This window comes from Gavialis gangeticus, unplaced genomic scaffold (genome assembly GCF_001723915.1).
Source record: "Gavialis gangeticus isolate Ggan-Ray unplaced genomic scaffold, GavGan_comp1, whole genome shotgun sequence".
NCBI classification, from domain to species: Eukaryota; Metazoa; Chordata; order Crocodylia; family Gavialidae; genus Gavialis; species Gavialis gangeticus.
The window spans coordinates 19,535,089-19,562,677 of NW_017729015.1; the positions used below are offsets into that span (position 1 = coordinate 19,535,089).

At 61.0% G+C, this 27,589-nt stretch overlaps 1 protein-coding gene across 3 annotated transcripts in view; it reads right to left on the reverse strand.

Annotated features, from left to right (window-relative positions):
• Positions 1 to 4,577: 4,577 nt before the first annotated feature.
• The window catches only part of ASAP3 (ArfGAP with SH3 domain, ankyrin repeat and PH domain 3), a 46,052-nt gene continuing 23,040 nt past the window's right edge, over positions 4,578 to 27,589 (reverse strand). For 2 of the 3 annotated variants that reach the window (XM_019512524.1, XM_019512525.1), the window contains 25 exons: positions 26,210 to 26,282; positions 24,827 to 24,972; positions 21,926 to 22,000; positions 21,150 to 21,199; positions 20,716 to 20,842; positions 17,932 to 18,017; positions 16,986 to 17,061; positions 15,387 to 15,473; positions 14,875 to 14,984; positions 14,202 to 14,271; positions 12,832 to 12,919; positions 12,173 to 12,221; positions 11,502 to 11,689; positions 11,072 to 11,205; positions 10,611 to 10,705; positions 10,190 to 10,448; positions 9,687 to 9,772; positions 8,815 to 8,930; positions 8,129 to 8,196; positions 7,096 to 7,203; positions 6,586 to 6,814; positions 5,903 to 6,191; positions 5,328 to 5,487; positions 5,039 to 5,161; positions 4,578 to 4,670 (listed from right to left, as the gene is read on the reverse strand). In XM_019512524.1, coding sequence (XP_019368069.1) covers positions 4,596 to 4,670; positions 5,039 to 5,161; positions 5,328 to 5,487; positions 5,903 to 6,191; positions 6,586 to 6,814; positions 7,096 to 7,203; positions 8,129 to 8,196; positions 8,815 to 8,930; positions 9,687 to 9,772; positions 10,190 to 10,448; positions 10,611 to 10,705; positions 11,072 to 11,205; positions 11,502 to 11,689; positions 12,173 to 12,221; positions 12,832 to 12,919; positions 14,202 to 14,271; positions 14,875 to 14,984; positions 15,387 to 15,473; positions 16,986 to 17,061; positions 17,932 to 18,017; positions 20,716 to 20,842; positions 21,150 to 21,199; positions 21,926 to 22,000; positions 24,827 to 24,972; positions 26,210 to 26,282 — 2,967 coding nt within the window. In that variant the 3' untranslated portion in view covers positions 4,578 to 4,595. The remainder of the gene's footprint in view (positions 4,671 to 5,038; positions 5,162 to 5,327; positions 5,488 to 5,902; positions 6,192 to 6,585; positions 6,815 to 7,095; positions 7,204 to 8,128; positions 8,197 to 8,814; positions 8,931 to 9,686; positions 9,773 to 10,189; positions 10,449 to 10,610; positions 10,706 to 11,071; positions 11,206 to 11,501; positions 11,690 to 12,172; positions 12,222 to 12,831; positions 12,920 to 14,201; positions 14,272 to 14,874; positions 14,985 to 15,386; positions 15,474 to 16,985; positions 17,062 to 17,931; positions 18,018 to 20,715; positions 20,843 to 21,149; positions 21,200 to 21,925; positions 22,001 to 24,826; positions 24,973 to 26,209; positions 26,283 to 27,589) is intronic. The other variant, XM_019512526.1, reaches the window with a different exon arrangement.

The following is a 27,589-nucleotide window of genomic DNA, read 5'->3' on the forward strand; positions in this document are numbered from 1 at the left end:
AGGTGGGGAGAGGCTGGCGGGGCCGGGGGCTGCAGGCGGGTGGGAGTTTGCTCAGGGCCGCAGGCTGGGAATGCCCCTTGGGCTGCAGGGGCAAAGGATGATCCCGCCTCGCTTTGCAGGGTTTCGTAGTCGGAGGCAAAGCTTTCCCAAAAGCACCCCGGACTGGGAACAGAGGGCAGGTTTCCACGCCAATGCAGGCGCTTGCTACCTTTCGTGCCGGCTGGGCTGGGGTTCGGGGCCCCAAATGTTCGGCTGCTCCATCTAAAGCGTGCAACATCGGGCTGGACACCTCGCCCAGAAACCCTGCCCCAGATCTGCTGGCATGGTCCAGGGCTGGGCAGAGCCCCGCAGAGCACAGCTCGTCCGGCGCGCCTGTCCAGCGGGCGGTCATCTCTGCCTGACCGCTGCGCCTGCCCAGAAACGTGAGGGGTCGGGGATGGGTGTCCCTATCCCAGCTCACGGCTTTCATTATAAATAGCATCTAAAATAAAAGGGTATTAAATTGACCCCCTCGCTACAACAAGCTCCACAGGTTAATACTTACAGTAACCCCTTGGGGAGGGTGGTCAGGCTAACGCCAGCTGGGTAGGCAGTATTTTAAAGTGCTGAAAAATCCTCCGGCTAATCAGGACATTGATAATTATTTGTGTCAAAGCTTGTTTGGATCAGAAGTGCTTTGGGGAGGGATTTCATTCAGCCAAAACCCTCCCAAAAGGCTGGACAGAATAGTTTCCGCCGGCCTTAGCGAGCCACCCCCATGCTTCAGGGCACAGGCTGACCAGCTCCGAGGGGTCAAGAAGGCATCCCGTGTCCACCTGGGCTGGCCGCCTTGCAGGCAGGCGTGACGCCTCGAGCACAGGCTCGTGGTGAAGGCAGGATCCCAGCCGGACATGGTGGCCTGGCGAAAGTTTGCATTCAAGGTGTTTGAAAACACGTGAGCTGCCTGCCCGCTGCTCCTTTTCATTGGGGGCACGGAGCCAAGACCAGCCGGTGGATGTTGTGAACTCATCTCCGAGGGTCAGCTGGAGGCAGACCACATACAAAACCACACGGGCAAGAGGACCCAGCGTGCGAGGGAGGGAGCCGGGGCACACTTGCCAGTGAGCAAGGTCCTTGGTGCGTGCAGAACCAGCGCCTTCGGGGCTTCACGTACGTCCGGCAACACCTTTTGCCGGGGGTCCAAGGTCAGCGCCAGGCTTGACTTACCTGCCGGTTTGCTGGTTAATTGTAAGCTCAGAACAAGGCGGCGTATTTCCAAACTATTCAAGAGTGCAGCTCACGTGGGCGGAGGCTGGGGGTGGCGGAGGGAAGGATATGCGTGTGGCTGATAACACATAACCGCTGCCAAGAGCCTGGGGGGGCAGGAAAGGCGGAATAAAAACCCGTCCAATCTAGAAAAACTTCCTTCTCCGAGGTCTCGGGGGAACAAACAACTTTCGACCAGGCCTGAGACAACACCGTGCTCTCACGAACGAATCGAGAGTGAAACTAAGCCAAGCGCTTTGAAAAGGAAACCGATAAAACCCGAGCGTCCGGCTCGCACCCTCCCAGGCAAGGGCACGGCCAGACAGCGGCTGCAGAGGACAGGAGGGCCCGCGTTATGGCAAAGAAGTGGCTTCCTTTTCAAAGGTGCTGATGAGCTTGGCGCGTCCTTGAGCTTGCCTCGAAGCAGAGGGGATTTAGGCACGGGCTGAATCCAGGCCTAAGCGGAGCCGTGCAAAGGGGCGATTCCTCTGAGCTCCCGGGTGGAAGAAGCTCATGGGCTCTGGGGAATGGGGATTTGCAGCGCCCCTTTGAGCAAGGCTGCACCCGGCGGTCTCATGCGGGGAGGGACACGCAGAAGATGTCTCAGGAGAGCTGAGCGACCGATTAATGCCAAGGGCCAGGGGGGAACGCACGTGAATATCTTGCCCCGTACGGTGATACCACGGCCTCCACGTCTCAGGAAAGCCTTCAGCTCTTCCCGCTAAGGAGCCTGGCGGGAGGACGGGGGGAGACGTTGGCTGCTTCCAGGATGAAAGTAACCTGGACGCTCGCTAAAAAACAACCCGCGCCAATGCGGACTGCATCAAAGGACCAAGAGGAGAATGACTGGCCTTTGCCCTTTGCACGGCAAAGTTGCTGCGGCTTTCGGAGAGCAAGACGCAAAAGAGTTGCCACATCTATAGCCGGGTGACTCTTGGCGCTCTAGGAAACGATGCTGAGCTATAGCAGGGCCTCACACCCCAGCTTCAAGCTACAGGGCGCTGGTGTGATGGAGGTGACGTAACCCCAGCCTCGGTTATTAAAAGGCCCATTTCATGGGAGGAACCCCCTGCCCAGCTGCAATTAGAGCAGTGCCCCTTTCTGCCACCTTTATTCACGCAGCAGCACCAAGACAAGACCCTAGTCTGACATTTCGGCCATAAGCTGCTGGTAGATAGCGCTGCCTTCCCCTCCCACGCGGGGTGAAGCAACTCGGAGCTGTCGTCTGCTCAGCACTCGGGGATGAGGCGCTGCATCCATACGACACCCTCCCGCACTCTTACTTGGGACACACCTAGATCTCCATCCTTATTCTGGCTACAGCATGAGCAGAAGCCCCTTGTCTTTATTTTAAAAAAAATCATTTTATTCCAAATCAAAAGGGAAAGCAATAAAATGCCCCTTCTGCGATGAAATATTCAGTGAAAAAAAAGCCCCTTTACGATTATAACATAGGGCAGTCTGATCCCACATATCCCCAGGGAAGCTCGTATGAGTAGGAAGCATTGGTCCCAGTGATTGCAGAACCAAGTAGCAGCCTGACCCCTTTTAGGCAAGGGACAGAGACTCCCTGGCTGTCTCCAAGCCTGGTGGGAGTGAAAAGAGGCGGCGGTGAAAAATCTGTACATTCAAAAAGGGCCTTCAACCAGCGCCCCAGGCCTTTGGGAAGTGGGGTCATAATCCAGATCCAAATCTGTACCTGAAAGTCTGGAGAACCACCGGGTCTGCATCTCCCCCTGAAGCCTCAATACAGGCTCCTCGCCTCAAACCCGGGCCAGGCTCCGCTGCCCAGCAGCGTCCTCCAGCCACGGGGCTGAAAGACGTCTGTGTCCAAATCCAGCCGCCCCCGAACTCCGGTCTGAGCCCGGCGTGACACGGACGTGGCTGCGAGCACCAAAAATAGCACTTTCCTAGTTAAAAAAAATAGCATTTCACAGTTCCAGGGTGGGTGGAGGAGATGCACGTGAGACATGAAGCTGGGGTATCCTCTGTGCCACCACACGCCCAGGCCGGCTCCTCCTGGGCACGTGCCATTGACGGGGGCACTGCTGGCACGGATCAGGAGCTCAGCTCCTTCCCTTCCCTTCAAGCATTTTCACTGAGGAGCCAAGGCACGGACAACGAGGGCAACTGAGGGGCTGCTGCTGGCGGAGACCAGGGTCTCCATCGTCCCCAGAGCAGGGAGTAACAGCAGAGCCACGGGGCCAAGACGTCGCAACCTCATTTCCTGCGGCAGGAAACAGAAAGGGCCACAGGCAGTTCCCAGGCTATTTGGAGAAGTAGGGATTAACCCTTTGCATGACCTGAGCCATGCCCTGCCCCGTAACAGTTGGGTCTCATAGGAACTGAAATGCTTTCGTCCAAGCCCAGGCACTGGACTCAGCATAGGGGTCACAGTTAGATGCCCCAAGCTGAGCAGCCCACGTGGCTACGGGCACGCCGGTTTCTGTAGCCCCCAGAGGCACGCCGGCCTGGAGCATGGCGGGGACGCGCCGGGCAGTGGAGAAGGCAGTTGGGATGGGGCGGTCGTGCTGCAAGCTGATACATTCGTCTGTCTGGAAAGGGGGCCAGCAATAAGGAGCGTGGGGGTAGCCCCTGGGGCGGCCACAGGAAGGACTCCCACGGCAGGACAGACCTCGCCTGCCCTGCCTTTATGAGCCGGGGGTGCTGCAGGGCTGGGGCAGGGGAAGGAGGTCCCTGCAGCAGCCCCCAGGCCCAGCAGGGCTCTCACGTTCACACCAGGGGAGGGTGGTGAGAGGTAGGCGCCCCCCTGCCCCCCAAACAACCCTAATGAAGCCCCCGGAGGAGAGAGCAGGAGTCCACATTCCTCCAGGGGACCCGGGGTTACAAAGCGGGCGAAGGATGGGAGGGATGGAGAGGTGAAAAACTATTGCCCCACCTGTGCACCGAGCTTGCCGGTTCTCTGCTTCCTAACCAGCTGTGGCCCGGAGTCTGAAACCCCCCCGCAGCTCACCCCCCTCCCCAGTGCCCTCAGCCTTGCCAGGGCCAGGAGGCTTGTCCCAGGCTGATTCAGATGCGGGACCCTGCGGTCCGGGTCCTCCAGCAAGCTGCAAGGCTGGGCAGAGCCGGCCTGACCCAGCACAAGAGACCCACGCCAGTCCTAAAGCGATGCTGTCCAGAAGGATCGCGGCGGGGGGTTTCCACCCAGCTCCAGCTCCGGCCCCACATGCTGCGGTGCCCAGTCTCCGGAGGGCCAGGTCAGGAGGGGGTGAGGGAAGCGAGGAGCACGCAGGGCTCGGGTGAGGGCGCGGCGAGCCGGCAGCCCCGTGCCAGGTCCAAGGAGAGCTCCCCGCCCCTCTGCGCTGCAGGGGAAGGGAGGTGGACGCCCTTCAGTCCTGCAGCAGGTGCACGGAGCTGGCCCGGAAGATGCCCGTTCTGGAGCCGTCTCCTTCGATGAAGCCGACCTGCAAACCCGGAGCAGAAGGCAGAGGGGGGTCACGGCCATGGGCTCTCGTCTCTGAGGCCGGGACGCGGGGAGGCTGCCCAGGGGGAGGGTGCAAAGCCACAGGGATGCAGGGCTGAGGGGTGGGAGGCTTCTGCACCCCAATGGGGACTAAGCCCCAGAGGATGGGAGGACTCCAGCTGCGTGCAGCAGCATGCTGGAGGGGCTGATTGATGGCGATCCACCCCTGCACTCACGTGAAGCCCTCCGAAGCGCCTGATCCAACAGGTCACCTGCCTTGGGCAGGGGCACAGCCAGACAGCCGGGCTCGGAGGAACCCGGGCCAGCGCTGGGAAGCGGCAGGGAGGCGAGGACCGCCGCGGCACTCACCCAGCTCTGCTCATCCTCCTCCCGGGTCACCACGATCACCTCCCCCTTGGAGAAGGTCAGCTCCCGGGCTCGGTCGCCCTTGCAGTCCACCAGAGCCTTCACCCTCTTCTGCCTCACCTTGGCCTGCCCCAGCAAGCAGCGCATGTCAGTGGGGGGAGAGGGATCACCGGGATCCCCTTCCCCTCCAACAACACAGTGGAGAGCAGGGAGCTCAGGGTCCTCAAGGTCAAGGGTGCCGGGAGGAGACTGGGCAGGCACGGGAGGGAGCCCTCCTTCGCCGGGTACCTACCGGAGCAAACCTCCTGGGCATGGGCACAGGGGCAGGACTTGGTGCCTTGCTCGGAGGCAGGTCCTCGGGGCCGGCTGAGCTGTGCGGGGCGGGGGCCGAGCTGGAGGCTTTGCCCCCTGCACCGCCACTGATGCGCCGGTAGGAGCGGGTGCTCTCTGATCTGTGGGGGGCAAAGTGAGGCTGCTTAAGAAACCTGGGGAAGGGGCAGTGCTGTGCCCCCAGCTCCCCCCGCTCCTGTGCGTGCTGCCCCTCCAAAGCACTGGCTTCTCCTTCTTCCAAAAAGGCCACAAGCCTGGACTGTCCGTGCAGCCAGAGTCCCCAGTGTGGAGGCACTGCGCCTGGTGCTGTGCAACCAGCAGCCAGCAAGACGGCAGCGGTGCCCTGCCATACACGGTGCATGGGCTCAGAGGACTGCGCAGCTCATTGCAGGCATGAGACCGCATCCGCTTCCATGCTCACAGCACGTGGAGAGAAGGCACCGCAGCCCAGCGGCTTCAGCTCCTGCGGCGCGGCCCCCGAGCCCCTGCCGCACCTCCAGGAGTGACTCCAGCTGGGTGCCCATCCCCGCTGCCTACCTGAACTTGACAGGGTTGAGCTGCCCTTGTTCCGGGGACGTGCCGGCCTCCGGCGGTGGCGCCGTGGCCTGGCTGGTCTCAGCCCCCCTCCGCTGGGCGCCGCTCTCCGGCTCCGCGTGGGTTTCCCAGTAGGCCGCGCGCCAGGTCTCCGTGGGGCTCAGGGAGGTGGAGAGCTGCCGGCCGGCTCCACTGTCCAAGGTGCCCGGAGCACTGGACGTGGACAGGTTTCGGATGGCGGGGGCCTCCGGTGGGCTGCTGACTTGGGGCTCGGAGGTCTGGCGTGGGAGCTCTGGGCAGGGAAGGTTTGGGAGATCAGGGGGCGCGTGTCCCAGGGGGTTTGCTGGTCAAACTGGGAGCCTGTTGGGTCCTTGGTTGCTCACTGAGGGCCTACCTGTGGCCCCTGTAAGCTGTAAAGCCCTTCCCAGGTACGGGGGAGCCAGTTAGGACAGAGCATGAACCAACCGGAGCCGCCCCCCCAGCTCTGTTTGGGATCCAAGAGCCCCAAATAACCCCTGCACTTGGTTATTCCTTCCCATCACAGTTGCTAACACCCTGGAGACCCCCTGGCTGGGGCATGCACCCACGCTCCGGCCAGCTCGGCCCGTATCTGCTGCCCAGGGGGTTTAGGGACGCAGGTGTTCCCCGCAGCTCTGCCCCCCATCTCCAGCCCTGCACGGGCTTACCGGGCTTGGTGCGGGTGCCCCCCCGGGCAGGGTTTTTGACCGGCAGCGGCGGGGGAATCTCCTCGCTGTTTGAGCGCCGGGGGCTGGGCCGCGAGGGGACCAGGATGGACTCGTAGGTCTTGTTGGTGATGTCCATGCCCGTGCAGCTCCACCGGTTCTGGGAGGCGAGGCCGGGCTGGCCCATGGTGGGCGACGACGTGGACTTCAGCGATCGCTGCAGCGGGCTCACCTGGGCGGGCAGACGGCGCAGCCGTCAGCAGGAGGGAGCCCCCCGGGGGTCTGCCCGCCCAGCCCCTCGCTTCGCAAGGGCAGCTGCAGGGATGCAGCTGCATCCAAGCCCCAACCCCAAGCAAGCACGTCCCAGAGCCGAGGGGCAATGGGGATGGGGGTCCGTGAGGAGGGGGCTGCGTGCCTGGCATGACGTGGGGCAGGGGGCTGCGAGCCCTGACCCAGGGATGCCAGTGAGGTCCATGCCCCCAGCCCAGCCCAGCCCAGCCGAGTGACTGGTACCTTCTCCTCCAGCTCCTCCTCGCTGTCGTAGGCGTACTCCTGCGGGGCCTCCCAGTCGTACTCCACGTGCAGCTGCAGGTTCAGCTTCCCGGCCTGCGCCTGCTCCAGCTGCCAGGAAAAACAGGGCCACGCGTGGCATCAGGGACACAGTTAGGCCCCCGCAGCCAAGTGGCATCCACACCTCGGAGCTGAACTGCCCCACCTGGATGCATCTCCCCTCGACCCATCTTCCTACGACCGCCCAGCACACGACTGAGTTGCCAGGATGCTGGTCTACTGCAGGGGCGTTTTGCTATGAACCCCAACCCCAAGTGCAACAGGGCACATCTTCACTGCAGAGTTAACACGGGTGATTAGTGCCCCGCTGGGAGCGACTGTGGTGCAAAGCCCCGAGTTAGTGCATTTGCACGGGTAGCGTGTGCGTGTGTGCGAGTGCAGGACTGGGGCTCTGGGAGACCCATCGCGGAGTTCTTTAAGGGATGATTAGTATAATTAATAACCGTAATAATAACAATAATAGTCGTCCCAGTGATAATAACAAGAAGAATCTGAATGGATTAGTATAATGAATAACAGTAATAATAATAATAAGAGTCATCCCAATTATCTGAATTGCTGATTTTATTCCAGGCAAGTGTGGGAGAACTGGACCGCTCTTTCTTGGGGGGGTCCAAGGGAATTGTGGGAAGACACTGGAGGACTCACTCTTACTGCAAAGTATGTTACTAGCAAAAGTTAAATCTCATCCTGCGCTCTACCCCCCACCCCAACCCTGGCCGGGCAAACAAGGCTAGAAACGCCACTCAGTGCAGGGCCCGGCTGCCATCCCTGCCACGGGCATGATACCAATTCACAGCTCAGGACCCTCCCCGGCTTCCTCTCCAGCACGAACCTGCTGCTTCCCACCTCTGTCCTGGGACAAGACCCCCTGGGCTGGGCCCATGCCAATGCCAGGCACCCCTGCCCCATCCCAAGAGAGGGGCTGTGCACCGCTCCCCTCCATACACACCCCACCACAAAGGGCCCAGCCTACCAGGTCCTCGCACTCGGTGTGTTTGTGTCTCTTTGCCACGTCCAAGGCTGTCTCTCCGGCCGTGTTCACTGGAGGGGTAGAAAGGACACTGGGTCTGAGCCCCCAGAAAATGCCCGCTCCTTTCCCAGGCTCAGGGAGTCCCCCCAAAAAGGGGTGCCCAGAGGGTGCCACTGGGCCGCAGCCATGCACCCGCAATACACCCACTGCCACAGACTTTTTAAAGAGATGATTAGTAGTAATCACAGGAATAGTAATTGAAGCTGTGCTAATGATGATACCAGCAACCATAACAATACACTGAACTGCTCCAGTTGTATCCCAGCCAAATCTGGGAGAACTGGGCTCTTCTGCCTGGGCGTCCCAGGGCAAAACACTTACATCTGTGTCCGCACTACCACATTACTGGCAAAAATGAAATCTAAACCTGTGCTCTGACCCCCAGCCTGGCCAGGATTGAAAACAGGACTGAACTCAGGTTAACGAGTTGCGTGTGTGTGGACAGAAGGTGGGTTAGGGGTAACACACGATTATGAAACATGGACATATCTGACCACGCTCCATCCACACGCCGCGTACAACAAGCCGCTCGGTCAATAATCTCTAGCTGAAATACCGATTTAAAACCGGGAAAAGATATTTGTGAAAAAATGCTGGAGGAATTCCCTTTAGTTAGGCGTGAAGCCTACCTGGGCTGAGAGCGGCCTTCCCTTTCAGCAGCAGCTTGAGGCAGTTGGGCTGGTTGTACTGGGCGCTGTAGTGCAGGGCCGTGCTCCCATCCAGAGTCGCCTTGTCCAGGTTCCCCCTGTGCAAGCAGGCAGAGGCAGTTAAAGGATGTGGGAGGCCCCCAGGAAGAGTCTTGGGCCTCTCCCCCAAGCTAGAATGAGACCCGTGGAGCATGGGACATGCTGCCCCGCTCATGAGACCACGGGGAAGTCGTTTCACCACACGGTGCCTCAGTTGCACCATCTGTAAAATGGGAAGAAGGCTGCCGGCCTGCCCTGCATGTGGACTAAGAGCCTCCCTTGGCTGGATAACCACTAGATCCCTGACGCAAGCCATCACCAGATGAACCTGGGGGAAACCCGTCAAGAAAGTCCTGCCATGTCCCCAGCCCAGAATGGCACTGGCCTGTTCGCTCCGGCACGGGGACTTCGTATCATGCTGTCCACCAACCTGCCCTGTATCCCCGGCTCCTGCATGCCTTCCTCCCTAGCAGGCATAGCATCCCTGCCTGTGTACCCTGCCATGTCCAAGCTCCCTGTTGTCCTTGCCGTCCTGGGTCCCTTGGGGTGACGTTTTCTCTCCTGCTTTTTGCTTGGCCTCTCAAGAGGCAGGAAGGGGGGCTGCAATCTCATGCATTTTCCCCCCGGCTTTGGAAACAGACTGGGCCACACCTGGGAAGACCCCTCCAATGGCCGGGGGTGCTGGGTTTCATGGGGAGGAGAGTTTTTGACTGTCCGGAGCCATCTCTGGCTTGCTCCTGGTCCGGATGCACTTGGCTCCCAAGACCTGACGCGTGTGCAGCTCTGATGTGGCTGCCCCTTCCCCTGAGCCTTACCCGTTCTGGATGATGAAGTCCACCAGCGGCAGGGAGGACTTGTCTGCATATCGCACGGCCACGTGCAGAGCCAGCTCGCCCTGGTCCTGCCACGGGAGCAAAAGCAGCAGGGTTAACCCTCACCCCAGTGCTCTGCCCATTCGGGAGACCAGACGCAGCCAGCTGTACCAGTATATGGGTCCCATTGCCATTAAAACTGCTTCTCCAGGGGAAAACGGGGTTTGGGACCAAATGGGAATGGTCTGGGAGGCATCTACCAGTCTTGGATGCTCAAGCCCACACTCTTTGGGTCAGATCCCACCAGCATGGGAGGTTGGGAACTGGGTTTGCTGGAGGCCCCATGGGAAGCTGTGAGCTGGGCTCCCCACCAGGCCTGCAATGGCCTTGATGCACCTTGGACAAGTCTCCCGTGATGCAGACGCCAGGGAACCAGCCGGCATCAGGCCTCGAGGAGACGGTGCCCTTAGCCAGCACTGTGCACGCAAGGGCCAGGCAGGGCTCACCTGGCCGTCGGGGGTTGCCAGAGGTTTTCCTAGGTCGTGCCCTTCTGCAAATGCCTGGAGCAGCACCAAGACATCCCGGCTGCGGACAGCCTCCCAGAGCCGGTGAGGGTCTTCCCTGCCCGTCTTCTGCACGAATTTGCGCTCCATGTATTTGGCCACGATATATTCTTTCCTGGCGCTCCTGCGGGGCAGGGGGCATAGAGGTGCCACCTCAGCCGGGGCATGGCAGACACCACTGCCCGTGCCTGGCTGCAGGGTCCTGAAGCAAGGGTAAGGCAGGCACGTCGAATCAAACCATCCTCTCCTGGAGGGAGAGGCTTGGCCAGCCCCGAGGCACGGCTGTAGCAAGAGACCCCGACTCCCCACCTCCCTCGAGGGCTGGCGGGTTCGGGGCAGGGAGCGCAGGAGCTTTCTTACTCACATGTCACTGCCTGACGATGGCTTCAGACTCCCCTGCGCCGGCAGCGTGGCCTCCATGATCTCGTTGAAGCGGGCGTTCCCGACGCTGACTGCCAGCTGCGGGACGGAGGAGAAACCAGGCAGCGGGGGACCCGCCGTGGCTCGAGCGCCAGCAACCACGTGCCTCGGACCCTCTGGGGAGCGATCCCAAAGGAACAGGGATGCTACTTGATCCCTTCCTCCCTCCCTTCCTCTAGCCAGGGCTCGGGACGGGGAGGGGATTTCATAGATTTCATAGACATTTGGGCTGGAAGGGACCTCAGAGGATCTTCGAGTCCAGCCCCCCGCCCAAAGGGCAGGAAGTCAGCTGGGGTCACAGGATCCCAGCAAGATAAGCATCCAATTTGCTCGGGATGGGCAGAGCGGCAGGGGAGGCAGAGATGCCAAAGACGATGCCTCCGCGGGGAGACGGGAGCCACTTACCAGCAGCTCGGAGGTGCTGAGGACATCCAGGGTCAGGGACTGGATGCGGGAATAGTGCACGCCCAGCTCACGGTGGATGCCCGAGCACTCGATGCACGTCAGGATGCCCAGGTTGGTGGAGAGCCACGTGGGATCTGCAAGGCAGCAGCACGCCCTGCTTGCTAGCACTGTCGCAGCCCCCAGCACGCTGCGGCCCCGTCTAGTCCTGCTCTCCCTATGGCCGGGCCGAGGGCTGCTCCTTAGAGAAACCCAGCAGCCCTGCACCCTCGCCTCTGCCGGGAGCTCCCAGCCCCAGGACCCTCACCCCATCGCCCCCCACACACGATGCCCATCATGTAGCTGGAGGTGGGAGAGCAGAGGGGCACACAGCGCGACGGCTCCCTCCCCCCTCCGCACGCATCGGCTCCGGCTCTGCGGTGCCAGGACCTACCTGGGGCCCCACAGTCGCAGCACTGCCTGTTGCCCGGCAGGCTCTTCACCTCCCCGATGACCAGCTTGGTGAGCTCCTGCAGGCTGCCGTCGGCCGCCCCCCCGGCCGAGGCCATGCAGCTGCCGGGGTCTCCCTTGAAGGCGTTGCTGAGGGCTTCATCTTTGCTGTTCTGGAGCACGGACACCCAGCTGGGGGGTGGGGTAGGGGTCAGTGGCAGGGTTTGGGGACACAGAGGAAGGAACAAAAGACCCCCCCCACCCTTTCTAGACAGGAGAGCAGTTGCAGATGTGCTCCCTCATTGTCCCCATTTTAGAGAGGTGGAGACTGAGGCACGGAGGGCTTAAGTGACTTGCCTGAGGGCGTGACAGTGGCAGGGCTAGGAACAGTGCCGAGTCCCAGTGCCATGCTCTAGCCACTAGGCTTCATACAACCTGCATGGGGCCAGAAGTGATGCCCAGCAAGCCCCCAGCCCCCTGCTACAATGCACCAGCCCATGTCTCCCCAGCCCACTGCTGTCTACAGGACAGCGTCTACGGGGCTCTGCCAGGCCTCGTGCCTCTTCTCCTGCTGACCGCTGATGCAAAGACGACCTGCACCTTCCCGTGTGCATGTGCAAAAGAGCCTGCCCTCTGCATGCGGCCAAGAGCCAAAGGCTAATTGCAGCCACTCACACGAGGCACTCCTGCTCGTCCTCCGCCTGGAAGTGGTACGTCCTGTTATCTGCAGGGACAAGGACAGGAGAGGTGAAGCCGAGCTTGCAATGTCTGAGGATGCCTCCGTTCTCCCGGCAGGATCTGCCCCCAGCTCCAGATGTCCCAAGCAGCTGGCTTTTCACAGCGTAAAGCTGCTGGCTTTTACTTCCAGAGTCCTGAGAATCACGGGTTTGGCAGACCTCGTTTTAACTGCACAAGGGACACCTGCAGCCATCAGCAAGGGACCACGGGATGGGCATCCTCAGCCAGGGAGAGGCTGCGGAAAGTGTGTCTGGAGGTCAGAAACACCGAGATGTGTGGGCTGAGCTGGGGCTGGGGGGGAAGAGGCAGCATTAGACCAGCTGGGGGAAGGAACAGGGCAGAAATCTCTCTCGGAGGCGGCTGCCTCGGAGTTTGGTGGAACTTTTCCAGCTGGAATAGCCTTGCTTTCATTGCTGCCCGCACGCAGACGAAATCCCTGCGGTCTGACGGTCAGTAACCATCGGACAGGGTGTCCGGAGCTGCAGGGGGGGAGGCATCTCCTAACCAGATGCACGGGGCTTCAAGAGCCCAAATGGCCTCCTAGACCCAGACCCAGACAGGAACGGCTGCACTGCCAGAGGCGAGACCCCACTCACGCGTCACGAGGTCGAAGCACTTCTTCTCCTCGGGGTGCGGCCGCACTTGGCACGTCAGCAGGTTCAGCTTCACGGGAGGCCGGTTGATCTGTGCAGGGAACCGAGTGGATAGGTAGAAGCAGGACGCGAGGAGAGGGGACACCGGCCTCCCGGGGCACCGGTCAGCGTCAGGGAACGCAGGCATTGGGCCCCAACCGTGAGCAAAGGGAGACGTCCCCGTGGGGAAGAGCCCAGATCCCGGTGGTCTCGGAGGGCCACGGCTTCCTCCACCTTATCCCCAGACAATACCCAAGCCTCCTTCTGCTCTCCTGGGCCAAAGCGTGGGACCTTTGCTGCAGCACACGTACGCGCAGCTTTCCTCTTGCAAGCTGCAATTTGCCCCGTCTGCCTCGGGAGGGCAGACCCCTTTTTTACTTATTTTCTGTCTACCGTCTGCACCCTCGAGGGGCTCTTGCCTCTCTCACCCCACCCTGCCTCCTGCCTGACTTCAGACGACTGGGCTAACTGGTTGCAGACTGCAGCAGGGTTGACTGTGTCGTTTTGCTAACGGATGATGGATGGTTTGGCGATGCTGGGTTGGGTAGGTTGGACTAGATGGCTTATGGAGGCCCCTTCCAGCCCTGCTTCTCTACCAGTCTGTGAGCCGCCTCTTTCTGCTCGACAAGGCACTGAAGGGTTTCTCTCATAGGCACAATCTCGCTCTCCAATGAGCCACTGGCAACTGATGAGTTTTTATGCAGTCTCCAATCTAAAGCATCCTTAAAACCCAAACCCGGGCAGGGGTTGCCCAACATTTCATGAACAGCTGATCTTGCCCAAGTGCTAGACTGCCATTGGGAGGGTACAACCTATAAAAGATTCGGTTCTCACCTTTGACGGGCTTCTAGGAAAACAAAACTACCCTGTTTTGCACGGCTCTGGGCCGTACGCTGAGGCTACAAGCGGGTGGCTGCCCACAAGGTGAGCATGGCAGGATGAGGCAGAGATGGATATTTTCAAGGGTTTCCATCTGCACTGCACGGTTTCTAGTTTGGGCGAGGTCCCTTGCAGCCCTAATGGCTATAATGTCTATGAAATCTATGCGATGGGTTTACTCAGGCATGACCCTGCCTTGAGCAGGAGGCTTGACCAGAGGAGATCAGGAGGTGCCTTCCAGCCTGACTTTCCTACAATCGTAGGAGCCTACAACCGCAGCCTCGCCGGCTCTTCGTGTGCTCACCCAGGGGAGAGGGAAAGAAAAGGATGGCTGGACGGAGGGTCTGAACCGATGAAACCTGCAGCCTCCAGGCAAATCGCTCCCAGCTCCTGCTTGATGCACTGAGCCCGGGGGGACCAGCTCTGAGGCTGCCCCAGCTGCCACCGGGCCTTACCGTGCTGTGCGAGATGGTGAGACACCCGTACTTCACGCCGCATTTCCTCTTCTGCCACACCTTCCGGATCCTAGGGCAGGCAGAGCGGGGAGTGAGGGGCTGCGCCGTGCCCCCCATGTCACCACCCCCCGCAGCCAGGGCTGCGCCCACCTCCATGGCCTCCTCTCAGCAATGGTTTCGGCAGAGCTTTGCCCCGTTGGGCTACGTGGGGTGAGACGCACCTCGGAGACGCTCCCCAGGTCTCCATCTTTCTGCTGCAAGGGCCTCATCCCTCACTCCCCACCCACTCCCTTACGAGGCTTCTTCTCTCTCTGCCTTTGTAGGAGGTTGGTAACCCCAAAGACCACAGCTGGCAAGAGGCCTCAGTCCTGACCCAGGGCAACATCTCCCTTGGGTCCCGTTCTCCCTGCCGCGGCTGCAGCGGGAGGTAAGTGGGGCCTTTAGGAAAGGGGCAATCCCACTAACCCAGAAAGGACCGTTGCTGGCTTCTAGTAGGACCTGCTGGAGGGCACTGGGCAAAAAAACCCTTTCCCAACCGCTTCTTCCACCTCTTGATCCTCGGTGACCTGTCCCTGCCCCTTCCACAAGGAGCCCCCCGGGCCACTAATCGCTTCGGGCCCAGGAAGCAGCATGTCCTGGTAACAGGAGCACGGAGGGGGCGTCTCGTGCTCACCCGTCGCTCTTCTTGGAGAGAAAGCCTGATTTCTCCGTGCCGTACTGCTTGTTCCCTTGGTGCTGGTGGATGCTGTAGCCCCCGCCCGAGTTCTTCCTGCTCAGGTTCTCCTGAGCTCACCGAGGGGAACAGGAGAAAGACTTTCAAAGTGGTACCAGCCACTTCCTCCTCACAAGCCCCGCGCATCTCCTCCAAGTCTCCTCCGATCATCCCAGATCTCCGAGTGCCCGTCCTGACTACCTCCGAAAGCCCTCCCCGGCTGTGCTCTGCCTCTTGCTCCTGCCACCTTGCACCCTGTAGGTCCCTAATTTCCCGGTCCCATCACCTTCAGCATCCTCTGGGACAACGTCTTACTCTGCTGGGCATCTGCACAGCCTCTTGGACCAGGAGCAGCTGAGCCCCAGCATTACCCTACCCTGGGACCCCCCTCCCCAGGGCAGGCAGCTCCTGTCCAGCCCGAGGAGCGGTCTCTCGGCTGAGGCACTGGGTCATCCCACGCTCAGCAGCCTCACCTCCTTGTTCTCCAGCTGCAGGGTGCTGCGAAGAGAGTCGCGGATCTGCGTGAGCTGCTTCACCTCCTCCTCCTGGGCCTGCTGCAGCTGGGAAGAGAAGCAGCTGCTGGATGGGACCATTACCCCAGCCGCAGCCATACTGCCCGCCTGGCAGCCAAGGGGCCACGCTTCACCTGAGCCCCACAGCTGGCCAGGCCAAGCCAGGCATCGCAAAGGAGGGGACCCCTCTGCTAGCAGCGGATGCTCAGGTCAAGAAGAGAGAGAAGGGCAGCTGGAGGCTAGTCTAGAGGGGAGCCACACGGAGCAGCTGCATCTCCAGGCAACACGTGTGAAACTCCATCAGACACCCTCCCAAACGAGACGTGGCTTTTGGGATGCATCAGACACCGGGGAAGCAAAGGTACCCATGGAAAAACAGTGCACGGTCTCAACACCCACCAGCCTGGCAGCCTGGCTCTGCCACGAACTGGCAGCAGTGTTTGCTCTGGAGCACGCAATTGGTCATTGAAGAAATGCAAAAATCTAGAAGTCTTGGTCCAGAGATGAGACCTTTTATTAGGCCAACTAAGAACTCGCAAAAAAATGATCTTTTTCTGCAAGCTTTAGGACTCATGTGCCCTTCATCAGGCTCAGGGAAAATTAAAGATGCTGAAAAGTCACCATAGGTAGGAAATAAACTTTGTTTTTCCACAGAGGAACCTGAAGATGGAAATCTGTAAGCCCAAAAGCTTGCAGAAAAAGATCATTTTTGTGTGATTTCTTAGTTGGTCTAATAAAAGGTATCATCCTGAACCAGGACTTCTAGATTTTTGCATCTCTTTTTGTCTCAGGCTAGCTACATCCCCAGCTGGTCATTGGCTACCCCCATTGACTACCAAATACATCCCCAGTTGGTCATTGGCTACCTCCATTGACTACCAAATACATCCCCAGTTGGTCATTGGCTACCTCCATTGACTACCAAATACATCCCCAGTTGGTCATTGGCTACCTCCATTGACTACCAAATACATCCCCAGTTGGTCATTGGCTACCTCCATTGACTACCAAATACATCCCCAGTTGGTCATTGGCTACCTCCATTGACTACCAAATACATCCCCAGTTGGTCATTGGCTACCTCCATTGACTACCAAATACATCCCCAGTTGGTCATTGGCTACCTCCATTGACTACCAAATACATCCCCAGTTGGTCACTGATGCATTCAGGCAGGTCTAGTAGGTTAGGGAAGCACGGCTTTGTACTGGGGTCTGCACTGGTCGATGCTGGTTCATCAGGCTCTGTTGGGTGGTTTAAAATTCAGAGCAGGGGCTGTGCATGTACCCAGCGCCAGCAGCGAGACCCTGCCAGGGACCCTACCCACAGCACACTTCAATCACTGTCACTTCTTCCCATCTCCCTGCCATGCAAGGGAAATGCACTGGTCTAATGCCCGGGACCAGCTCGGCCTCGAGGGAGGTCCCCAGGGGTTCCCCCTGGCAGGTTCGCACCCTGCACTGGAGTCCACTTTGAGAAACAAAACCAAAATCAAGGGCATGACCCTAGAGAGGGCTGAGCAGCTGCAACCCTCAGCAGCTCCCGGCGACAGTCACTTACTGCATGCAGGGAGGTAGCGAGCTTCTCAATGAACGGGTGCAGGTTCTGCGCCGCCTTCCAGCCGTCTTGAAAGAAGCTGGTCACCGAGAGAGAAGTGAGGGAAGGGGCAGGGGAGAGCGAGAGAGGAAAGTTATGCAGAGGCATTGCAACGCCATACACCAAATGCAATCGGGCCTTTCGCATCCAGCCTCCACCCTGGAGCTCCTGCCCACGCTGGCTCTCTCCTGGCATGGCCACATGGCATAGCAGCGAGTGCAGTGCAGACATGCCCGCATCTGCATCGGGACAGCACGAAGCCCAGAGCCCCAGGTCTCAACACGTCCACACTATGGGCTGGAAGAAACCCCAACCACTTGCTGTCACCTCTCCTGGCTTCCACTTGTAAGCTCTGCTACTGCACCACTATCAAACCTTGGGTGAGACTCTTGTCAGTTGTCCCCACTGGGAAGATGCAGGATGCTGCTTCTCCAGACCCACCCTGAGGTCCTCACATGAGGGGGCTTGGACGTATTGTTGATGCAATTGGTAAGGAACCAATGCACCACACAGGGGAAAAATACAGACTATTGCAATGTGCAGGGTGCTGTACTGCTGCAGAGAGACTGCTTCCGCAGCGGGTCTGTGATGCTGAGCAAAGTGACCGCTTGCGGGATATCTCGCTAGTTAAATATTCCTTGCTGTGGCTCAACGCACCTCCTTAAGGTCACCCATATGCGACAAACACACATTTTCAAGCTCCCTTGGGACTTCCGTGCTTTGCTAAATTGGGGTCTATGTGGAATGAAGAGGTCCACACCCTTGTCCTAGGTGTTCACAGTCACTGAAGTCAGCTGGGTTTTTACAAGGCGAACCCTGGCCACTCGCTGCTTTGCAAGATCTACTGCAGAGCTGCATCTCCCGGTGCCAGGGAGGGGCGAGCTCCTGCGGGGAGTCGGGTGCTACCTACTTGTGCTGCGCGTGGAAAAACTTGATCAGGCTCTGCAGGAAGTCTGGGCCTTGCTTCATCTGGCTCTCGCTGGCTTTCAGCAGGTACTAGAGACGCAGAGGACACACCAGAGTCAGGAGGCTGGGGGCAGCGGCTCTGATAGCATTGGGCCATGCAAGGCTTTGCAGAAACCCAGGACTTCTTGCTTCCTTTTGCCCTGCTCTTAAGCATTTGCAAGGAGCTGCCGAGCTCAGGTTCAGCTCCTGGTGTTGGGTGCAAAGCAGAGCTATTGGGGTCAATTTTTTAAATTTTCTTTTTAAGGAAAATTTTTCATTAACCAGAGCAGGTCCAAATCCGTTTGAATCATTCAAGAACCGTAAGCGGCCCTGCTACCGACACGTATCCCCCACCCCAGCCTGGGGCTTCAACATACTTCCAAATCCTTCGGCAGGCATCCTACATGCATGTCCGGAGACTTGGGGTTCGGATGCCCCCGAGTTTCACTTGCCCTCAGCCGTACGGCCGCAGGAGCAAGCTAGGGAGGAGTCTCCCGTTTCCATGAAGTCGGCGCGGAGCCGAGATCCTCCCGCTGGAAGCTGGCCAGTGGGAGGCTAACGATGAGGCTCTCGTCGGGAGTCAAGTCTGCAAACAGGCAAGGGTGCGACCCTCCACTGCACAGCGCCATTTGAACCGCATTGCCTCGGTCACACTCTTTCCCCTGCCACCATCGTGGTCAGGGTACGTCCCCTGCCAGGCAAGTAAGCTATTGCAGCCAGATTTGAGCCGAGAGAAACTTTCTTGGGACCAGACAAGAGACCCGCCAAGGAATCAGAGCGGCCCTCAACCAAACCGGTCCCAGGTAGTGGTGGGGGCACGGCACGGCTGCCCGCGTTTGGTGGCACCGCTCTGTCCGCACCCTTCAAACCAGGCGGGTTTCGCTCCTGTGAGCGAGCTCCGTCCACCCTAAACTGACCCCAGCCTGGAAGCAGTGCGACCCCCTCTGCTCCCTTGTAGCGGGTCCAGGCCGAATGCAAGCTCTCGCGGCGGTTTGGCGGGGGTCTCCCTGGCCCTGGCAGCTAGACGAGGGTCAGGATTTTGCTGGGAAGATCCCATGTCTGCTGGAACAAGGGGCAGGGGGAAGGGGGCTGCCTGAATCCTGGCGTTTTCCCTGTACGTGGCCTCCCAGCCGGGAAGGAACAGGATATTTTTGCTTCTCGCACCCTGCGGCTGGATGGACGCGGGGAAGGCCCAGCAACAGGGGCACGAAGCGGCGGGTGCAATGTGCCCTGGCCTGGGTCCTCGTCTCAGCTCTGCTAGTGACTTTGTGGGGGACCTCTGGCAAGTCCCTTCCCCTGTCTGTGCCTCAGTTTCCGCACTCTGAACATATCTCCTCCATGCAAAACTCAGTAAATTGCTCCATGCACGCAGGAGTCTATGGACACAGCAGCAGCCCTAAGACCTGCCAGGAGCCAGCTGCCATCAGGACCAGACCCCAGCATCCCCAGGCTGTCACAGTCCTGCCCTAGCTTGGAGAAGCAGCCAGCAGCCAAAAGCAGCCTGCCTTGGGCCCCGGTGGCACAAGCAGCCCGTGGGGAGCTGGCTGCAGCCGGGGGACACGCAGCTCCCTCATGGACCAGGGTCCATCTATCCCGACCCACCCCGAGCAGGCAGCAGCTTGGAAACTTATGGGCACGGCGGCTTATAAATCACTGGCTGGAAAAGCCCCGGATAATGGGAACAGCTGGGCCAGGGATCAAAGACCCTGCACTGCTCCTAGAGAAGAGGGATTCTCCAGACTGGCATGGATGGGGGCATGGGGGCGATCCCAAGGGCAACAGAGAGACAACTGCAAGTCCCACGCGCACTCAGGGATCTTGCAAGGGGAGAAACCCCTTTGGCACAATCCGGACCGGGGCCTGGAAGAGACTGCAAGGTCCTGTCCACACCTCTCCGCTCTGCTTGCAGCGCGCAGGGCCCCTCCCCGGCGCTGCGCCGAGTGCTTCCATGTGCTGTTATTTATTTAACAGTGAAGCTATTCAAAGGCATGACTCACTGCCTGGCTCCCGGCCGGAGCCCCAAACCACAACAAGGCTGCAAAGCGGCTGTCGGCTCCACTATGCCTTAACCCTCCTCCTCCCTGCCCGGCTCCGAGCAACTCAGCCAGGCCTCCCCTGCACGCCAGCCCAGGCTACGGGCACCTCCAGCCTGCCAAGGGCTCGGTGCCGTGTCACTGGGGGGTCCCCTCCAGCATGCGTCAAGCAGTGGCTCTGAATGGGGCTCCCCTGGGTGGAGAAGGGCTCCCTGCAGCCCTACAGGCTTCTTCTAATGGGGTGAGTGGAGCAAGAAGGAAGAGGAGACACAGATCCGCCTGCCCCATGGCACACGTGTGCTTATCGTGGCCCCTTGAACTGTGCAAGCAGCGCTGCTACGCACGGCTAGTCCTGCGCAGGTGCTCACAGTCATAGCGCCTCTTGGATGCAAGTGGCTACTAGCCTGTCTCAGGGAGGCTTAGCTCAAAGCCTGGGGCATGATGTATTGGCTCGGCTGCAGCCAAGCTTTGCATGGCAGCTACATCAAGTCAGGCAGGGCCGGACTTCAGCTGGCCGAGCCCTAGAGAGGGGTCAGGAAGGCTGGCCGTGCCTTGCAGGCTTTGAGATGCAAGTTCGATAGCTGGCTCTGACACAGATTCTCCATAGGACCTTGGGCATGTCTCCCTCTCTGCCTCCGCCTGCCTTTGCTGGCTCCGTCCCTTCCTGGTGGGGAGGGGATGGTTGGGGGACCCTGGGCTGGAGCCGGGACACGCACCTCGCACATGTGCAGCTGGAACAGGCGGCGCTCCTTCTGCGTGTCCTCGGTGATCTCCGTGGCCGACAGCTCTGCCTGGATGACGCCCGCGATCCGCGTTCGCTCCTTCTCCTTCTCCAGCTTTGCTCTGGGGAGACAGGCCGGCCGGGGGTGCTGTTGAGAACGGCTCCAGCCCCAGGGCCTGGGAGAGGCCGGCCTCCAGCAATGCTAAAACCTAGGAACAGCTAAGTGGGAACAGCTGAACCCTCCCTCCGTCCTAGAGCAGGGCAGCAGGGCACCCCAGTGTCCTATTAGTGCTTCCCCAGCACCGCTGTGGGGCCCCGCGGACCGGGGCACAGTCCTAGGTGCAGCCGGGATGCCAGCGGGCAGGCGGGAGCCCCCACACAAAGCCCTGTTGTTTGGGAGAGGGGGATTAGCGCCCGCAGGCGACTTACACTTTGGTCTCGTAATCCTTCCAGGCGCGCTCGATCTGCTTCTTGGAGTCCTGCGGGGCAGAGAGAGCGGCCGCCGTGAGCCGTCGGCTCTGCCTGTCGCGGGCTCTGGGCATGGCTCGGATCTGCCCTTCCCATAGGAGCCCTGGGCCGGCCCCGGTGACTGGCTTGACCCCGCTGTGCAGGGCTTGCTCTCGCCCAGGAGCTTGCGGCAGCTGGGCAGAGGGCAAAGGACAAGCCCCCTTGCTGCCTGCGGGTCCCTGGACCGAAGCCCAGCACTGCTCCGCCATGGATGCCTCCCTTTGTGGGCACATCACTTAGTGGCTCTTGTGCCTCAGTTTCCCACTCTATAAAATGGGCATCAGCCTTTCCTGTTTGTCTTCTCCACCGGCCTTTGGGGGAGGGGTTGCCTTTCTCCCGCTCTGTACAGCGCCTAGCACAGCGGGGCCTGGAGCTGAAGCAGGACCTCCAGGCACTGCTGCCATGCAGATGATACACCTAACAGTGCAGAGTCTGGCCTGGGAGAGCCCCTGTAGCTTAAAGCGCTGTGTGCCGCTTTCCTGGGCAATGGCACAGCGCGGCGGGTACACGTCCTGGCTGGGATTCACAGCCTCGGGGGAGAGGCTGGGCGGTGGCACGCTGGCGCGTGCGTTTGCTGCTAGCAATGAAGAGGGAGACCCTCCGAGACACAGGGCTCACGCCGGGATGGAGACGGGACCATGTGGAAGTCAGACCCCCTCCACCCTCCAAGCCCCACAGCGAGCTTGCTGCCCACTCACCAGCCGGCCGTCCTTCAGCTGCCCCTTCAGCAGACTGTCCAGGGGGAAGGAGATGATGTTGTTCAGGTTCTGCACCTAGAAAAGCCGGGTACCAGGGCTGGTTACCCGTGGCAGAGGCAGCCCCTAGCCCCTCGTGCCACCCAGCACGGCTCCACCCCGAGACACTGGGTTTCCTCGCGCTAGGCATCCTCGTGTGCGCCGGCGGTCAGGACCAGCTGGTCAACAAGGGAGCTGATGGGGGAACTCGAGCTGGGGGGAAGGCCATGGGCCGCGTGCAGCCCCCAAATGCCTCCCGGGAACCAGCTCTCAGGCTCATTTGGCCGCTTGAGCGGTGCCCTGAGACGCCAAGGAAACGCTCGCTCCTGGGCTTTTATCAGGCTGCTGTTCTGCCGCGTGCCCTGCCCCGTGGGCCTTCGCAGGGGCCCAAGGAGGCTAGGAGGCCCTGGGATAGATGAAACCTAACCCGGAGCAGCTCTCCCAGCTGCTCTCGATCTCACGAGTCTCTTTGTAGCACGCTCCGGTGCCGGAGACTTGCTTTCGACCGCGGGAACAGAGCAGGGCTTGAGCAGGCCAAGCACTGATGCGGTTTGTGGCCCGGCCACGCCAGCACGGGCGCGAGCGAGCTCGGTCCTGCACATGGTCAGCCCCCCCTTGCCTGAGGGGATTGAACCCAGGCCAGCCCCCCTGGGTGGCCAGAGCTAGCCTGGTGCACACACACTTAACCCTTTGCAGGGCAGCGCTTCCAAACCCCTGCTTGTAGCCCTGGCAATGCCACCACTCCCTGGGCTCAGGCCTTAAGCTGCCCCTTCCCCCTCCTCCACCCCAACCCTTGACCCTGGCTGGGAAGATCATCGCGGGGGGGTCCAGGCGGGTGCAGACGGGGAGTCCCAGCCCGGTACAGAAGGGACCAGGGGAGCCTGGCACAGCCCAGGTGTCCCCATCCCGGCCCCCACCAGCAATCCCCCCGTCCTTTCCTCCTGCAAAGGGATGCGGGTGCTTGCAAGGGTGTCCCGGCATCCCTGCCCCACGGGAGGAACCCCCGGCTCCCTGCCCGCATTGGCAGCTCTGCCCCAAGCAGCTGGCACACGGAGGCAGAACAGCTGGCCCCGCTCTGGGTTTCCCCCCTGGGTGGCCAGGCAGGACGGGACGAGAGCCATTTCGAATCGCTGCGGTCACTGGAGCCAGGAGGCTGCCCCGGAGGCTGCAGAAGGGGCCGGACGCACCGTCTAGGTGGGCCGCGTGCTCCTGAAGTGCCCGTGCCACCGCGGCCTCCTGCAATGGACCACGAGAGCGAGCAGCTGCCGAGCCCTGACAGAGGAGTACAGCTGGGACGGACGTCCCCTGCGAGTACCGGGAGCAACCTGCATCCAGCCCTTGCCCTCATCAGGCACCCGTTCACAAAGCGGGCCAAAAAACCCTGCCCGCAGAAGCCGCCCTCGGGGGAGAAGCAATGAAAAGGTTTCCACTGTCTGCAGGGTTCACGCCCCTGCCGTGCGTGCACACCGACAGCTGCACCAGGGCGTGTGCAGGGCACGTACAGGCATGTGCGTGAACGGGGAGACCTGCGGGAACCGGAGGAACTGGCTCGACTCCTTTTCGCAGACGGCTCCAGAGAGCTCGGGGCTGGGAATTTCCTTGGGGTGACACGGAGAGAACAAGGAGGAGCTACCGGAGCGGACCCGGGTCAAACATTGCTGATCTGCCCCCTGCGCCCAGAGCAATACCCGCTCGACCCGGGGCTGCACGGGCTGCTGGATGACATGCCCAAGGGCTTTAGGGTTGATGGTTCCCAAGGGCTTGGCAGTCTCCAAGGCCCCAGTGCGAGGGCTCTTGCTCCCAGGCCCCTTCTCAGCACCCTCCTCCTATACCGCAATGACCCAAATGCCTCCAGGGAACCAGCGCTCAGGTTCATTCGGCCCCTCGAGCAGTGCCCTGCTGCTTTCAAACAAGAGATGCCAAGGAAATGCTCGCTCCTGGGCTTGCATCGGGCTGCCGCTCTGTCACGTGCCCCCCACCATGCCCTGCCCCTTCAAGGGGGCCTTGCTGGGTACGTCTCCGCAGGGCTTCAATCCACTTCTTGGCCAACGAGGTCAGAGACCCAAGGACGGGGGACACGCACGCACCGTGTGGCAGAAACAAGCCCCCAGCGGAGAGCGAAAGGGAGATGCCCGTATTGCACTGGCTCTTCTGCAGCCGGCCGAGGCAGGCGCGCTTTGAGGAGATGCGCTGCTCGGCCTGGAGCTGCTCTGGTGGGCTCCGCTGTGACGGAGACCCGCTCAATTTAGCAAGCAAGGGAGCAGCCCCAGCCGTCGACTGTGGTCTTTGTGGCTCTCCACATGGGCTGGGAGGTCTCCCCTGACCACGCACGGGAGGCTGGCAGGTGGCTGGACCCCGAAAGCTTTCGAGCCGGTAACGGGAGGGGACTTCCGGGCTCAGCTGGGTCAGGCAGAGGGAAGGTGACAGCAAGCAGAGCCCGGGGTCGTGCAACACTGCTCCAGCAGCCCCCACTTTCTAGGCAGGCCCAAGAGCTGCCGACCTGTGCCTGAGCACACGTGTCACCGGACAACGGCGCGCACACGCTCTCCCTACGCAGAGAAGTGCACACGCGGGTTGCTGCACGCACCTGGGGCATGCCCGGGCAAGGGGAGACGACAGGCAATGGGTTTGCTGCAGGGGATCCCACCCCGACAGGCCTGGACGGATGCACCGGAACCAAAGGGGACGTGGGGAGGGACACTGCAAAAGAGGCAGCCGTGCCTGCTCCTACCCCCTTCTCGAGGTGACCCCGGCCCCACCGCCCCCCTTCCCTGCAGGCTCCTAGGAAGGCCACGGGGAGTGGCGACGGGCCACCTGCAAGAGGCAGAGGGGTGGGGGTCCGGCCTGCGCCCACCGCACGCTCACCAGGTTCTTGAAGAGCGCCGTCACCTCCCGGGTGAACACGGCCAGGTTCAGGAAGCCCGTGGAGAGCTCGTGGTTGTTCTGGGCCAGGTGGTTGCTGCCGAAGTTTTCCAGGGCCTCGCTGTACTGCTCCTCGTTCTCCACGTGCGCTGCGGGGGACAGGACATGCACCCTTTCAAGACCCCCTTCCTCTGCCCAATCAGCGGCTCTGCTTTCTGCTCCCTGCCCTGCACTCCCTGCCCAATCAGCTGCTCTGCTTTCCGCTCCCTGCCCTGTCTGCTGCTCTGCTCTCCGCTCCCACCGTGCTGCCCGTCCCCTCCCCGCGTGCACTGCGTGGCCACTTCTTGCCCTTGCTGAAATCGCTCTTGGCTCGTCGATTGTGAAGGCCGCGACGACTCCGAGCGGCGACCCCGCCGGCCCTCCCACCGCGGTGGACTCGCACGTGGGACTACAGGCCTATTTAAAGGAATAGGGCGTTGCTTGCAGTCCACGCCAGCCCTGACCCCCCTAATAGCCCCCATGCCGGGAGAAGGGCCACACCGCTCACATCAACCAGGGGGGAAAGGACGGGCGGCTCAGTGGTTAGGACGGGTGCTTGAGGGGCCCGGGCTCGTCCATGTCTTTCAAAAGCATGCAAGTGCCAGCTGCCCGCATGGGACCTTTCGCAGGAGCCCCAGTGAATTGCTGCTGCTGGCCTGGTCCTTAGAGGCAGACCAGGGGGGATGGAGAGGGAAGCCGACGATCCCTCCCTGGAGAGCGCGCAGCTGGAAGAGCCCGGGGCAGGGCACGGGTTTGCTTGGGAGGGGATCTGCCAGCAGCAGGAACCGGGCAGGGACGAGCCAGCGCGGCGCAGGGAAATCCAGAGCTGCTCAGCGCAGCAATCACCAGCGTCACGGTCCAAAGTGCATCACTGCTGCCCTGAGCCCAGCTGCCCTCCTAGCAGGTCCCTCCCTTCTCCAAGGCCTTGCTGCACCGGGTTGCTCTGACGGCTGCTGGGGACCTGGCCGGACCCCTTCCAGCCCCAAAGTCTGGGCCTGCTTCCTGGGTCAGCCCCACCCCGATCCTGCCCCTTGCATGCCCCACAAGTCCACTGCCTGGGCTTCAGCTCCATCTGCTTGCAGCAAATGACCTGGGAACTCCCCTGGCCTCAGCTAGGCCCCCTCCTGCCATCAGCGTGGCGGAGACCCGCACGGCAGATGGATGCTAATAATAAAAGTGCGATGAATTGGGGAATTAAGAGGAAGGTGAGCAGAGCTCAGGGCACCAGGTGAAAGGCCCATCCCTCCCCCCGGTCAGGTAGGGTTAGGGGCAGCGATACAGGGGTATCAGCGATACAGGCTTCCCTCCATCACGGGGCCTGCCGAAGCATCTGGCAGCATAACTTACTGAGCCCGGAGCCGTGGATCGCTTTCACGTACTTCCTGATCCTCTGGAGAACGGCGTGGTCCCCCTCCAGGCTCTGCAAGCACAAAAGACTGTCAGACTCGCTGGGCACGGTGGAGATCCTCCCCGCACCCCCCTCGCCTGGCCCAAGCCCAGCTGGCCACACAGAGCCCCTTTGAATGCCCGCCACCAGCCCATGCAGATGTGCAGGGCAGCTGCCAGCGCAGCCAAGGGTTGCAGAGAGCTGTTGGAGGGCTCCCAGCCATGGGGGGGGGCTCATGGGAGCCATGCCCCCCCGCCATCGCCACTCTCACAACAACTCACTGCCCCTTCGAAATGGCCACAGAGAAACTGAGGCACGTGGGCAGGGAGTTGCATGAGGGTCACAGCAGAGCCAGGAGCCGATTCGAGACCTCCACGGCCCCCCAGCACAAGGCAGCCGGGCACAGAGGCTGTGCACCCACCAGTGACGCTGGCACGTACCGACAGGGCTGGGCAATCAGCCCATGGGCTTTATTAGCCACGTCGAGGAGCCCTGCCCACTGTGGTCCGGTCACCCCTATGCCCCATGTCAACCCAGATACGCAGCACCGAGTTCAAGGCCTGCAGCTGGAAGTTTGTGCCACGGGGACCTGGTCTTGCTGTGGGGAGCCTCCGAAAACCTCCCCGAGGCAGGAAGGGAGACATCAGTGCCCGCGCTCAGGGCAGTTCCCAACCCAGGTGGTAGATGCACGGCCCGGCTCTCTCCCCACGGCCCTTTGCTTGCCAGCCGGCGCTGCTGGAACGTCACATCAGTGTCTGCTAGCAGGGGGCAACGGTACACACACACACACATATGCGCGCGCACACGTGCACATGCACACACACATGTGCATGCATGTGCTTCTGCTCTCTGCATGACGGGTAGGAACTGAAACAGTCAACAGGGAGGGGCGCTGGCAGCATCCAGCTTTACCTGGTCCTGAGCACCAACGGACCAGCCTCGGGCTACATCACATCCACTAGCCCAGCAAACCCAGCACCAGGGCGGCTCTGCTGGGCACAGCCCCTTGGAAATGGGTGCAGGATCAATCATGGAGATCCCATGCCGGCTCCTGAAGCACTGAGAGACCCCCCCCCCTCCCCCGACACCCTGCAGACAGGCATGCGGCCACTGCAAGTGCCAGACTCAGTCGCACCGGGACATGTCCATTGCATGGGCACAGACTCTGGATTCATTCCCAGGGCAAATCCAGCACTTGAACAAAAACGCTTGATCTTTCCAAAGAGATGCTGCAGAGGAGAGGGGCATCCTTTCCGCGGATCAAGCCGGCATCATGGCAACAGAGGTCTGACCTCCTGCTGAGCTGCCCAGGCGGGAAGCAAGAGTGGGCACTGCCAGGG